This window comes from Lycorma delicatula, chromosome 10 (assembly GCF_047948215.1).
Source record: "Lycorma delicatula isolate Av1 chromosome 10, ASM4794821v1, whole genome shotgun sequence".
Classification (NCBI taxonomy): Eukaryota; Metazoa; Arthropoda; class Insecta; order Hemiptera; family Fulgoridae; genus Lycorma; species Lycorma delicatula.
In genome coordinates this window covers 38,314,924-38,330,329 of record NC_134464.1, presented here as the reverse complement: position 1 = coordinate 38,330,329, position 15,406 = coordinate 38,314,924, and the positions used below count along the sequence as shown (strand labels likewise).

The 15,406-nt window shown below is 33.0% G+C and overlaps 2 protein-coding genes across 4 annotated transcripts in view; one reads left to right on the top strand and one right to left on the bottom strand.

Moving 5' to 3' along the window:
• Positions 1-7,002, bottom strand: part of LOC142331722 (tRNA (uracil-5-)-methyltransferase homolog B-like) — a 34,732-nt gene extending 27,730 nt beyond the window's left edge. The window contains exon 1 of one of the 2 annotated variants that reach the window (XM_075377763.1): positions 6,934-7,002. In XM_075377763.1, the coding sequence (XP_075233878.1) occupies positions 6,934-6,978 (45 nt within the window). In that variant the 5' untranslated portion in view covers positions 6,979-7,002. Of the gene's footprint in view, positions 1-451; positions 738-6,933 lie in introns of those variants that run through there. The other variant, XM_075377762.1, reaches the window with a different exon arrangement.
• LOC142331721 (H(+)/Cl(-) exchange transporter 7-like) overlaps positions 782-15,406 on the top strand; it is an 81,071-nt gene continuing 66,446 nt past the window's right edge. The window contains exon 1 of one of the 2 annotated variants that reach the window (XM_075377760.1): positions 782-959. Coding sequence is in view for 1 of the 2 variants with exons in the window: in XM_075377759.1 (XP_075233874.1) it covers positions 1,033-1,047 (15 nt within the window). In the remaining variant the exon portion in view is untranslated. Of the gene's footprint in view, positions 960-1,017; positions 1,048-15,406 lie in introns of those variants that run through there. The other variant, XM_075377759.1, reaches the window with a different exon arrangement.

Sequence of the window (15,406 nt, the reverse complement as noted above, 5' to 3'; positions counted from 1 at the left end):
CCTCACCAAAAATTTCGAAATTCTACACTATAAAAGTGTAATGTACTTTATTTTTAGGATAAATATTGGCTTAAGTTCGTTAATTAAGTTAATAATGAGATCAGATTCACGTAAGACTAGATTAAGTTAAGTGCAATATACATTATTTACGTTGTAAATAACATGGTTGAAATGAAATTTAATTGAGTTTGGTTAGGTTAAGCCAAAGTGCCAGCCTCAGTGGGGCCAGTGGTAACGTCTCGGGCTTTCATCTTGAGGTCCCGGGTTCGAAACCCGATCAGGCATGGCATTTTAACGATTCCGTGTACTGAACTTCAGGTCTCAACAAAATCGGTAGCGAGTACCTAATTGTACAAAATTACCCAATGTTCTACAATATCATCCTGGCTCTCTTAAAATTCGAGATTAAATCTTCTAGTTTTCAATAAAATTAATCAAAAATTCCACTTACTTGACTGCCTTGACTACGAATAAATGATAAAGATAATTTTCTGGAAAATGATTTTAGAATATCGAAATTTTTAATACAATGTCTATATTTACAACTGATAAGTGAATATTTTGTAGCCATTTTCTATTCTATAACCTAAACAAGCGTTATTGTGTAGAATAGACATGTGATTTGATTACAAACAATCAATAAGTTATTCCTACTTTTACATATGATTTACAGATGTTTTACAAGGCGTTATAAAGTTACTGCTTATGACGTACTTCAGTTGGTTGTGTTGGTAGATCATGTCTACCGAAACAACTGGTCTGTCATTGATAACATGGTGTTGGTCAAGGTTTTTTAAAATTTCGTGAACAGTTATTAGCACGTACTTTCTTCATACTATAGTTTTATTTTTTAACGTAGAGTTTTAAGAATAGGAAGTGATATTGTTCCTGTTGATTTTATCAAACTTTGTGTCTGTTAATAATAAAAGTTACGGTTTCTGATAAGTTAATGAGTCACAGTAAGTTCAAAGTATTTTTTCCTCATTATTGTAGTCTGTTTTGTATTGAGTATTGATATCAAATAATTTGATAATGAAAGACTTTTTTGTAAGTTTATTAAATTTCTAGCAAGTTACATAGTTTTATTTAAGTTTAGTTTATTGGTTTAATATATATGTTATTTACCAAGTAATTAATTTATTGTATATGTGATGCATAATTGTTCTGGACTATTTTATGAACGTTCTGTACTCCTTACAGTTTATAGTATTGTTTATTTTTCGTTTTAATCTGCCTAGGGATTTATGTGGTAATTAAACTATGTGAATAATTTTTATTTAAATCCCTATGAATGAAATCGAGATAAAACCCTACAGTGACTGACTAGAAGTTAGAAAAATGAATATATACAGATATGACTATAGCAGTGTATATTTTAAGTTTTGCATATTTGTGTGTTTTATTTTCTTTGTTGAAATAGGTATTACATTTACCATTTGTGTCTTTGAATTAAGTAATTTTGAAATATTGGTAAATATTTGTATTACTAGTAATTATAAATTTCCAAATTTTTTATTATATTACCAGTTTAGTAACAAATTAGTATTTTCCAACTTAGTATGTCCCATTCTGTATGAATACAATTTACATAAGTAGTTTTTGTATGATTATTTTTGTCATTTACATGCAAATATATATTTTCTGGATTAGTGGCTTAGGTAAACCTTAATGTAAAGATTTTGGTAGTGTAAATTTTAATTTCTCCATAAATTTACTTATTATAAATTGGTTTAATTTTCTTAATTACAACTGTAATATACAAACAACTGTTTATATAACAGTTGTGAACATCTTATTGACAAGACATTTTCTTTTAACGCATGACTTTTTTTAATGTTTGACAATCAACTGTTATGAACATAATAATTTTAATTTTTAACTTCATTTTAATTCTTACTTGAAAAATTTATATGCACAACTATAAGATTCATAATTAATCAATAATAATGATGGAGGAATAATCTGAAAGCAGTTGGATAATTAATACTCACAATCGTTTGTATTTTATTATCGTTTATTACTTGTAAATACTAGTTTTTAATTAAATTTATTAATGTTATGAGTTGAACTTATGTCTCAATTTTTGTTCCAATTAATTGATGGGGTTTCTGCACTTATTTTCATTTTTTGTTATCCTTGTGGGTCTTAAAACTACACTTAATTTCCTTTTTTCATTTTTAACAAAACTAAATTCATTGTTTTTAAAATGTTTCATTCATTGCATCTTTTGTTTGATATTGGGCAATAAGCAGGGACAACTTTTAATTCTAGGTTACAGAGGGGCAGTCAGAAGAAGCTTCTTCCCTTTAAAATTAAAGGAAAAATTCTTTCAGTAATAGGTAAAACTGAATTTACCTACTCATTTTTATTTTTTTATAGTTATATTTAGAATTTTCATTTAGTGAATTACGCAGTATTAATTATTATCATAATAAAAAAAAACTATTTTTATTTTTAATATTTATATATTATCTAATGAATTATGTACAGAATCTGGGTTAATTGTCTCGGTGGACGAGTCCATACCGATAAAGCTTAAAATGAACTCTTTTATTTTTTTTAATTAATATGCAAAAAAATTGAAATTAAAAAAAAATTTTGATTTGTTGGGTCCATTGAAATTAAATTTAGGCTTTAGACAAGCAGTCTTTATAAATAATTGACATTTGACTTTGGCGTGTATTTTCTCAGCTGCCCTGAAATTGACCTAGACCTCATTTTGTTACACTATTACAAAAAAGTAATAAATATTGTTCTTTAACAGTAGAGTAGTGATAACCTCATTTCTTAATAAAAATAGAAAGGATAAAGTCTGTTTATGAATGTGAAAAATATATTATTGCGGTGTAGTAAACCACCTGTGTATCAGTTAATCCATGTAAGATTGATTTTGAGTTACCGCTTTTGTATTGCTATCTGAATATGCATGTATTGTACAAAGATGTAGTTGATTGTATTTGGGTGCTAATTCAACGATACTAATATAAAAATAATAAATAAAGGTTAAGTAAAATTACTTAGTAATTAGTAAAATTACTAGCTTTAATAAAATAGTAATTTAAATAGAGATTATATAAACATGTCATAAGATTCCTTTTAAAAAGCTTCTTTTTTTTCCCTCGATCTTTCTGTAAAAATTTACTTTCTGGTCAAGTGTGTTTGCGTGCGTGAGCGCGCGCGATGCTATTTGATTTGATTGGTATCATTGATTTGATTAATTACAGGAATAAAAGCGCTAATTTACCTGTTAACTTCTCAACCAGTATAGTCCAACTTCTTTTTGCATGGTGTTAAGAAGAAACAGTTATCAAAAGAAACTGGAAAAGTATTCTTTTCTCTAGTCATGACTTGCTACGTCTCTAAATAAGACTAGTGGAATGAGAAAACCTGTACAATGAAATGTAGCATTTGCATCTTTTATATGATTTTAGAGCTTCTTGTTGAAAATATTATATTATTTGGCGATGATATTAATTTAAAAATATTTCTTTAAGCTGATTTGATGTGCCTTCTCTATACAGACATATTTTTTTTTTTTAGCTGCAAACATTTGAACAAACATTTAAATGAAATTTATGTTGGTATTTTAAAGTGTTAAAATATTCGAAACTTCTAATTGTTATGTAATTCTGATGGTATGATGATTTATTGGCATAGGTTGAATAATAATTGTTATTGTAAATAATAACTATGAGTTTTATTTATTTATGTTTGTTATAGGCAGAACAGTGACTTAATGCTTTATATGTTTTTATTCATTAGATATATTAGAAACTTTAATAATGTTTCTATACGTTAGAAACTTTAAAAAAAAAACTTTAAAAACTACGTTTTTAAGTACAGTTAAGAATTAAGTTGGTGTAAGGATTATTTTGTATGAAAATATATTGTTCGAGGCTGGGCTGATAAATTTTGCACATACGAGTATATGCGTAGCATGGGAATGAAAAGAGATATACGAATGAAATAAAAAATGAATAAACGTGCTATAACTTAGCCAAAAAATGCAGTATTTATTTTTCAATACAATCCCCGGTAACACTGATACTGTGTTTTCCCAACGTGTGCCAAGTTTTTGTCTTTCGTCACTGAAAAATTCTGGCGGTCTTTCTCGGATCCAAGTGGCCAGAACTTCCCTCACTTCATCGTCAGTGGTGCAGTGATTACTTTTGAGATCCCTCTTGAGATGAGGGAAGAAGTGGAAGTCGCACGGAACCAAATCCGGCGAGTATGGCAGATGTGGAATAGGCTCAAACTTTAGCTTGCGGAGAGCCATCAGAGAGTTTGCGGTGCCCATCGTGCATAGATTTTACGGTAACCCAATTGCTTGATAATATGGCCTACTCCTTCTTTAGATATGCTTAACTGTATAGCGATGGGTTGCTGGGTGATTTCGCCGGTCACTTTGAAGCAAATCGTCCACCTCCTTTCGATGTTTCTCGTTAATCACAGAAACTGGTCGTCCGCTACGAGGTGCGTCCTCAATTGTCGCTTTACCAGTTTCACATTCCCGAAATTCAACGCTCACCTATTCACACTACTCTTGTCAACAGTTTCACTACCGTAAACAGGTTTTAAACGATGAAAAATATTAGTAGAATTCACATTTTCTGCTGTTAAAAATTCTATTATTGCGCGCTGTTTTAACCGTGTTAACATATTGACCGTACTCGATTCCATTTTAACTGCTGCTGAAAACAAACGAGTAAACGGATTTCAACGCATTATCGCAGGTATATAGAGGGGGATTTTAGCTATCATATGCTGCCACGCCCAACGCGATAGTATCTTTTGTCTCCGTGTAGCACGCTAATGTGAAAATTTTATCAGCCGAGCCTCGTGGCTATCAAATTATGTAAAAAAAGAGGGAGGAGAAATAATGAATAAATAAATATAAGCTTTTGCAAGGACAAACCAAACATAATTTTTATAACAATTCTGTTCTAATAATTTTATGTCAAAATGTTTTCGTATGTCATAAGAACAAACAATAACGTAATCATTGTATTCTGTGTATAACACAATCGCCAAACAAATGTAGTATCCCCTCTGTATATGGTATACAACCAAACCTTTCGATTACGCAAATCTCTACATCAGTCGAATGGGGGACTTTGTTTCTTAAATACAATTCTTAATCCACTAACATTGATGACAAACTTGATATTTTAAACATCCATAAAAAAGCTTCGTATCGTAATGTACTTGAACATTGCGAATTAAGCAAACACAGTACAAAGATATACTAAATCGACAGAAATAGTTCAAACCCGACACAATTTGATCACATTGTAAATGCCTATACGCATAATCAAGAAAAACTACAAACATTATGCTGGTGCCAGGTTGGGAACGCTGCAATCGTTAAAGTTGATTCCAAAGATGACTGAAGTAAGTTATTGAAAAAGTTTTATTAGTAAAAAATTTAGTTTGGTTTGCCGTCGGAAAAATATTTGAAGTTATTTTTATTTTTTTGTCATCGTCGTTGTTTTGTATTAGATTGTTAGACCGTGATGGTATTATCCAATTAGCATTATGGAATTCAAATATATTTTAGTGGGGTAATTTAAAAAATTTATTCGGAAAAACTTCGGGGAAAAAAATTAATGTTATTTCATATTTTAGAAAGTTCATACTCGGTAAGAGTTTTTCGAAATTCCGAAATTTATTTTCTTAATTTTTTCCAAGATTTAGATTTTTCTCCTTTTCGAATGAAGGGTTAGTAAGTTGTCGATAGTTATTTAGTTTGTTACCAACTTCTAAAAGGTAAAGAATTGAAAAAGTTCTATTGTTTTAAGTTATATACAAAAAAAAACTTGTATGTTTGTAATTAAGTCAAGATTTAGAGGTACGTCAGAATTATTTTGTTGCTATCTTTATTGAAATGTCTTATTTTTTAGCCAATAAATAATATACTAATATCCTAGTTGTTAATATTTAAAAGAAAAATTGTGTTACCAATGTTAAAAAACCGGTGTTTCAATGAAATTTTTATTGCCTAAAAAGATTATAATCTCAAAGCAAGTTGCTGACCTTAACTGGTACAAAGTATAATATAGTTTTAAGTAATGTACAAAGATAATTGTTCAGTTTAGATAAAACAAATGAAACCCAACTAATACTTGAATTAAAATTAGAAATATCTTGTCTAATAAAACTAAAAAATACATCAATTTTTAACCACATTTTTCTTGAAATAGCTTTTCTTTTATCCTTGATGATATTCCTTTATTCTTTGAACTACCTAGGCTGTCATAATTTTAAAGTTGATAAGTTGTTATAAGTTAAAGTCGATTAAAAAAAACTTCAACTAGATATCAGATGATTAATGTAAATAAGAGTTGACATACGGGAAGTGACTATTTATTTTATCAGCATTTATAGATTTTCATTACAGATTCTTCTAATATGTAGTATTTACGTCGTGTATCTATTTTCTTGCAAGTTCATCAGTATATGTGAAACAAATTAACTCATTAAAATTATTAACAGGAATGCATTCCTCGTTTTTAGATTAGAAGGAAGATCCGTATAAGCAAGGAAAAGAGCAGAGTTCAACATATCGTATTGTAAAACTATCTCCGAAATAGAAATTTCACAAAAAAATATTATAATCATTAGCGATGATGTTGTTAGCCGGCTTATACATTTTCAGTAGAGTGCGGAATATTTTACTATTAATTTTAGACGAGAGAGTTTTTTCACGATTGACGGAGTGGGAAACTTTGTTAAAATTTATAAAAATGTCTATAATCTTATTCCTTTTTAGCTTTGAAACAAAATTTCCTGCGGAAATTAGCGAGCAATGTCAGCGCAATCCTTTTCTTCCTGAAGGTCATCTGAATATCCAATAATAAATCGTTTGTATCCACTCACCCTGATAGATAATATATTTTATAAAATAATTTCAGAATATTTTTAAAAGAAATTTACCTGTATAGTTACTATCTTGAACCTTTTTTTAAGCAGCATAAACATTAATAGCAGTGGGAGAGAGGATATACTGGGGCACTAGTACCTCCTTGTCACCGCTAGGAGCGCTAGTGTCGCAGCCGCTTTCTTGAAATTTCCCTGTGTGAAATTTCCTTTTCCCTCGTCCTGTTGGACCCGGGATTTTAAATTACCCAGGGTTGCTAACGTAATTATTTTTTTCACTGCAAATATTAATTATTTATTTCAAAGTTTGGTAGTACATGAGCTGTTGTATTCGTCTGCTATGGCGTATGACGTCACAGGTTAGCTTATAAATAAATCATATTTAAAACGAAAAGAAAAAAGTGATTATCCTGGCTGGGCTTCGAACCAACCCACCGGGTTGGTCTAGTGGTTAACGCGTCTTCCCAAATCAGCTGATTTGGAAGTCGAGAGTTACAGCGTTCATGTCCTAGTAAAACCAGTTATTTTTACATGGATTTGAATACTAGATCGTGGATACCGGTGTTCTTTGGTGGCTGGGTTTCAATTAACCACACATCTCAGGAACGGTCGAACTGAGAATGTTCAAGGCTACACTTCATTTACACTCATACATATCATCCTCTGAAGAATTATCTAAACGGTGGTTACCGGAGGCTAAACAGGAAAGAAAGAAAGGGCTTCGAACCGGTTGCCTACAGGAATCGGCCGACTGACGTCTTAAACCATTCGGCTACAACTGTTAATAATATATTGTTCTACATAAGTAGCGCGTACAAGAATACCTAACGACATCTTGTAACGTCACAACCCGCTCTCCATTTAATTTTTTCTTCATTTTTATACATAAATGTGTGTGTGTGTGCGCGCGCACGCACATACACACACACACACACACATTTAAAAATAAAGGAATTCAAAACCGCGGCGCGTTGAGATTTTTTTTAGATGAGAGAAATCTTTCCCCTAGAGGCCTATTATAAATAAAACAATAATCGTGCATTGCTGTATGAGGGTTTAAAGTGTTTTTGTTTTGTGTAACTATATGTATGTATGTGTAAGTTTTGTATATGTTAATGTGTTGTAGTCCTGAGAAGGACTGATTATTATTATTATAGAATATTAATGAAATATCCGTTTCAATGAAATTGAAACGTTATAAATAAATATAATAAATAAATTTCACGTTATAAATACTTCTTGTACAATATGAAATAAATTGATGTTGACGGATATTCCCGTTCATATTGATCACTTTCACCATACTTTATTTCAGAATCTTCCGTATCATATGCAGCAAGCAGTGGTTCCTTTTGTTGTTAATTATGGGAAAAGTAAGTTGTGTTTCATCACAAGCTCCCCATCCATCGTTTTCAATACGAGAGTTGAATCTCCTTTTCTTTGTAGTTTTTATGTTAACAGCGAGACATTATTTTTCAGACAAGATGTAGTTAGTCTGTTTAACGTAATCGTATCCAACTCCATTGAATCGTTTAACTTAGAAGGCTTTTACACGTTTATCGTTCTCCCCTTGAAAACCAGAAAATACTATTTCTTTATTACCAATAAGACGAATCGAATTATTCCCACATTCAAAGTCACAATAAAATTTTGTCATTATTCATCGGATTGAAGATCATTATTATAATTGCATGATCACCGTCTTTATCAAATACATGACCACTAAGATTAGCAATGTATACATAACTGTACTTTAATTTTTATCTGTACTGTACTGTACTGTGTACTGAAACACATTGGTGACAAATGTCGTTTACCAACCGTAACATCTACTCGCTTAATTAGCTCCATAATACACACGACGGCGATGATGTTAACACTTCAAAGTCCACACTCATAATGAGATAATTTAAAACTTCTTTAAGGCCCCTCTGTTATCAGTCAAGAGCGACCTTGAAGAAGTTTATCAAGTAATTATGAGAAACGCCCCCACACATCCTGTTATCAGTTGTGAACGACCTTGAACATGTCCGAACGTTTCAATGTTTCCGTTTCTTAAGTGATTTTAAGAAACGCCTGCACACATCTTTTACAAACTTAATTTTAAATCTTCAGTGATTCCATCGTCTTTCATACCGTAATAAGTTAGCTTCATCAGATGATGTACAACTTTCATTTCGTGTTCGGTAAATCTTGTTGTATACCTTCTTGATAAATATAGCTGAAAGCGATACGGTTCGTTGTCTGAAGAATCATAGTCGTATAAGATAACAGATGCGAACCTCATCGTATTGTATAAATATCTTTCTCATATGCAGCAATGTGTAGTCTACATCGATATGAAAATCGTTCAACGTCTTGTACGGTAGTTTCTTGAGAAAACAATCTTCATCGTTGAAAACGTTAATAAATGATATGGCATCCATCATCACATTCGAAGAGCTTACATTTGAACGATTGACCAAAGGTTCAGTGTAGATATTTATTCCATCTTCTACCTTTCCCCCATTCCTCTCGATAATTTTAGAAAATAACCGGTAGAGTTCGTTGTAATCGATAACTCTATAAGCGAACGGAGGACTATCCCATAGTAATTCGAATTTGTTTTCGCACAATAACGTTTTAAGTTTCTTCACGTTTCCAATAATCAATCCGCTTGAACAGAAGTATTCGGGTAGCCCACGATCGCAATAGCCGAATTTATTACAAGCAGTTGCATGACTTTCGTCATAGTGCTCGATAAGCATCATAAAACAATATTTACAAATGTACCAGTCTCTATTCGTTAATCAAATCGGTAGAAGTCTTTAATAACCATTACTGTAAATCTAATAACGCTTTGTACAAAAACAGTACGTCTTTGTAATTGTTCAACGCACCATTAGTCTTTATGATTCTATCATTTAACGTTTTTATCTTCTCTAAAAATATACTGATATCACACTCGCTCACCACAACCCAATCGATGATGGCCGCTAATTCTTATTCGATATTTTCTATGTTCGTCTTATACGGTATGCCAAACAGTAGCGTATTCGATAGTGTCGGTCTCTTCGATTATTGAATTCGGGAACAGTACGGTTAGAATATTCTTTATGTAGCTTAAGTTTGTGACCCGACCGTCTGGTAAGAAAGATACCAAGCATGTGGACACCTCCATCGCCTCACCTTGAATGATGGTCTGCTCCGTAACCGATTGTTTAATATACCTTAACCCCATCACCACCAATACAGTGTCTACACATTCCGTCAACAGTATCGATCTTCAAACTATCAAGATATTCTTGGAACTCGCTGTGAATTTCATCATAGGTGGCGTTGTAATTGAAATTTATTTTAACCATATTGGAACGATATACATCAATATTTGTACCCAAAGCGTGCGGAAACGTTGCGTTCACAATTTTCATCAGATGTCGCAATGTTCTTACCCAACGATGCGGGAAAAATCTAACCACACCGATGCGGCTATATCAACATCCATCGTTAAACTGTGACTACATTCAGTCATGAGCCCTTTTATTGGTTGCGTTTCCACACCACTCTGAAGATAGCAACCGCGGCGCGTTGAGATTTTTTTTAGATGAATGAAATCTTTCCCCGAGAGATCTATTATATAAAACACTCGAATCTGTTTTTTTTTATATCTAACTATTTTTGTATTTATTTATATTTTTTTGTGTGTTTTTACATGAGTGAAATCTTCCCTTGAGGTGTATTATAAAACACTCACAGGAGTTCACGTTTTCATTTCTTACATTTGGAATGTTTGAAAAATAAGGTGGAATGAATATTGCAATAAAACGCTTCAAAACGTTGGGTCCGTTTGCACCGTCCAATGTTGAAGGAAATCTGTTTTCGACAGACACTTGCTCCATAAACTCTAAAATAAAAACGAAGTGAGATATATATATCGCACAATCTACTACTCCTATTCGGATAGTCTTTCAATATTCTAAAAAATTCATCGCTTAAACGATTATAGGATCTGGAAATTACACCCCATTCTTTTTGCGTCATAGATGTTATTTTTTCGTACAAATAATCACATCATACAATACCGTTATGTCATCGGCTGATAGATAATTTAAAATTACTCGCACAATACAAACTAGGTTGGAATAACATTCTCCAACATGTCCTCAATTATAATGAGGCAGTAATGTTTCAACAGTTTTATATTGTAAAATTAATCACACCTGCGTATGCGCACAACAACAAACAAATGTTTTTGATGGTTATGTTTCCACACAACCTGGAGGTAGCAATCGCGGTGCGTTGAGATTTTTATTACACGAGTGAAATTTCTGCCCGTAAGGCCTACTATAAAACATTCGAATCTCTTTTTTTTACATCTTTTTTTGTATTTTAAAAAAAGTTTTTCTAACGTCTTTTTCTTGCAAATGATAAATGTAATATGAGATTTAATTATGCACCTACATTTATTGGTCGCTGTCGTTACTAGAATGTTATTCGACCAGTGATCCACTGCGAGTTCATGAGTGGCATATATGCAACAATGTTCTTTGCGGAGGCCGAGACTGGATATAAACTCAGTTATTGGTAATCTTTTCTAGGGGTCATATAACCATCGTCTTCATTTATCGGACACAGTTCCGAAACGTGAACGATACGTTCCCCTCCCCTCAAGATAATCCTTCAACGCAGTCTGCAAGGACACCCGAATTGAATTTAACCCGAACCACTCGTTAATCGTTATATATACCAACGGTTCAACCAGCTTATCGTTAACCTGCGTCGTTCGGTAGATGTTGCTTAGTAGCTCCATACATTCCTTGTTTGGTACCGCTCGCACGACCTCCTTAAGAACCGATAGCCAGGTTAAAGGCATCAAACTTAAGCAATTCACTGGTTTTATAAGATAAATTGAACGACTAGGAACGTGTATACACTACGAATGTAAAGTAATAAGTGAATAATTATTCGCATTGCAGTATCCTCTAAACTCCTCTTTGAAGTGCAGTTTGATAAATTCCCTCTCCCTCACATACATACGTTTTATCTTTCTTTGCATTTATCCACTTACATAACAATGTAAAATATTTATATTGTAAAGGTAACTTAAAATAAATTTTTATATATTTATAAAAAATAAGAGACCAAAAAAAAAGTTAACTTTATACTTAAAAATCACTATCGCTATGGGTTGTTTGATCTCACCAAATGTCGCTATTCCACCAAAAGCTTATATATCTCCTTATTATATATTTTATTATATCTCCTTAATTGTGTGAAAAACGATAAGATTAATAAACCTTACATCATACGCTATCAATGGACACGACGAAGACACATGGAATTCGAATCCACGCTCGATAAAGAGACAACGTATCTCCGCGCTGAGTCCTAAGGTCCATCCGAAGTCCTTCTTAACGGTGACACATACGACCGGCTTTTTCTTTAATTCACCGGTAGGTGATGTAGAGTACACCCAACGCAACATTTCAGTTTCTTGAGGCGACGGCGACTTGGATATAATCTATTTTAAAAGAGATACCCCACAAAGTGCACTAACTGAAGCCGGCGTGTTAATTATTCGCGTTGCATCTTAAACGAAATTGCAGTGCGATAACCAACCCATTCCTCACGTGTACTTATCTTCCTTCGTACTGATTCACATACTATACAGCAATATATGCAACAAAATAAACGACATTGATTCTCGCATTTGAAGGTCTGTTTGGTATGAAAAATTCATAATTCTATGTTTCGTGCTTCTTGCGGCATTTGTCTTCAAGGTCATAGCTGTTCTTGAAGGTACTGATGATGTGCTATTTAAAATGGTTGTAATATTGTTACTGATTGGTAACAACGTTGTTCTTGATGACAGTAATGATGTGTTCGTGATTTATCAGTTTTCTACTCCGTTCTGTAAACTTTAAAAGTGATGTCGTTTATATTCTTTGTATTATCCGGTAAATATATTGTATTCTTTGGCGATTCGTTTACATTTCCTCACTCTTCCCATTTTGGAGAGACTGAAAATTTTATTATTGTCCACCAAAGTACCTCGGATAATTATTCAGTAGATGAGGATCTACAGGGTCATTCACGGGAACCGGATGTTTTTGAAGTGGGTTGTACTCGGGCGTCGTGGTGGGAGGGGCACGTGGCTGGTGTCTGACTTTTCCTTTGTTCATAGAATTTACATTTTAGTCGTTGAGATGGAGTCGTGGACGCTAGACCAACGCCTGTACGCGTGTGACTGTTTTGTGCGAAATGACGAATCCGTAACTGCTGTTCAGCGAGATTTCCGCGGTCAGTTTAATATCCATCGTAATTCAAGTGTCCCTTCTCGTAACACAATATTGCGATGGATAAACAACCTACGAACAAGTGGTTCAATATTGAAGAAAAAACCACCGGGTCCTCGACGAACTGCTAGCACTCCGGAGAACATCGAACGAGTAAGGGATGCCGTTGTCAGAAGCCCACGCCGCTCTATTCAGAGGCATTCAGCAACGCTTCAAATGAGCACAAGTACGGTAAGACGAATTCTGCATACAGACCTGCATTTCATAGCCCAAAGGTGACTCTCTGGTGTGCAATAGGAAAGGTCGGTGTTATTGGACCATATTTTTTTGAAGAAAATGACGCTGCCGTAACTGTAACAGCTGATCGTTACATTGCGATGTTGAATACGTTTTTCATCCCTGAGTTACGAAACCGGGGAATCGATTTTCAAAATGTGTTATTCCAGCAGGATGGAGATACAGCGCACACAGCGAGGGCAACGAAGGCTGTTCTCCGTAACTTGTTTCCGGGACGGATCGTTTCCAGATTCGGCGACATTCCTTGGCCCCCTCGGTCCCCCGACTTGAGTAGTTGTGATTTTTTTTCTGTGGGGGTTTCTGAAATCGCGTGTGTACGGCAATAAACCGCGTACATTGGAGGACCTAAAGATCGCAATTCGTCATCACGTCACCCAGTTATGTAGACATGCTGCAAAGAATTGAGGCCAGTTACCGTGAAAGGCTGCAACAATATATTGCCCAAAATGTACATCACTTGCCGGACATAATTTTTCGTTCATGAGTAAGTAACAAATGCTTTGATTTAACAAGTGTTTCAGTACCAATAAAACTTTTTAAAGTAAATATTCAATTTTTTATGATTATTTTAAAACATCCGGTTCCCGTGAATGACTATAATTCGTAAACGTACCTCATTTTTAGTCAGATCCTCCTTTCTTGTTCAGTAGACTGTTATTTGCTTGATACCCTAGCATTATCTAAAAGTTACATAAAGGCGTCTCGATTAATATTTTGAAATTTGGATTCGAAATAAATAATTAGATTGGTAACTCTGTGGAATTTCAAATCTCCATCTGGACGAGAGAAAAAGGGAATCCCCACAGGGAAAAAGGGAGATTCCAAGATAGTAAATAAAAAAGGAAATTATTAGATGGTGAACGGGGAAAAAGAAGGGTAAAAGAGTAATTCCATGATATCAGTCGGAAAAATGCCAACTAACAACATGCTTAGCTTTGAAACAATGTAAGTTTTATTCCTGTTTTTCCTTTACAAAGAAGGATTTGAACCTTTATTTCATTCTATTTTAATTTAAAATTTTATATTGTCACAAAGATTTAGGTTTTGTCTAATACGATATAACAAAAATTGTTATAATTATGTCTACAGAAATAAATTTCGAAAAGAACCAACAATTCGTAACTCTGGTTTTAAATACTCATCCAACACCTATTCTAATTTAATAATTAATTACATTACTCAAGCCATACAACTGAAACTTTGTATGGAAATCGGGAAGCATTATTATTACCAGACCTTTAATTTTAAAAACGAAATAAATATAACATAAAATGAAACTTACTTAACAAACTATTCCAAAATTAATTTAATTTCGACAAACATTAACACTCAAAAAAGATAATACAACAAAAATTTGTAATTATGCCTTAAAAAACTGAGACGCTACATATGTAATAACGGAACTTGTACATATTGGAGCAGATCCATGAACACTGCTAATGTAGAGAATACGCAGACGAACTGCTAATACCTCAGTTTGGAGCATCAAAACATTTCTACCACCAACATGTGATTCAAGCGTACAGTTCAAGTTTAAATAATTTGTATAACTAGCAGTTGAAATAGAAAAATACTTCTTGTGTAGATTTAAGTTTCAAAATTTACGTTTAAATTTTTTTTTAAATTGAAGAAATTGGAAATTTAGACTAAACCGTAACTTTTTAATTTAGAATTCATTTTGGGAAAAATCTTATAAGACAAAATGCTTATAATTTTAAAGTGAATTTTCAATGTTTTCTTCAATGAGCCAAACTAAATATTGTGCCATTCCTAATCTCATAAGTGATAATCTCACCCTGTTCACCACAAATTGATTGTACAGTGAAATCATTACTCTTACACAAAGCAGCCTGATTAGTCCACAGATACTTTTCATGTATCCCACTTTGACGAAAGAACGAGACAGACATGTACTCGTAATACAAAAAAAAAACATTACTTGTAATAGGCGAAGAAAG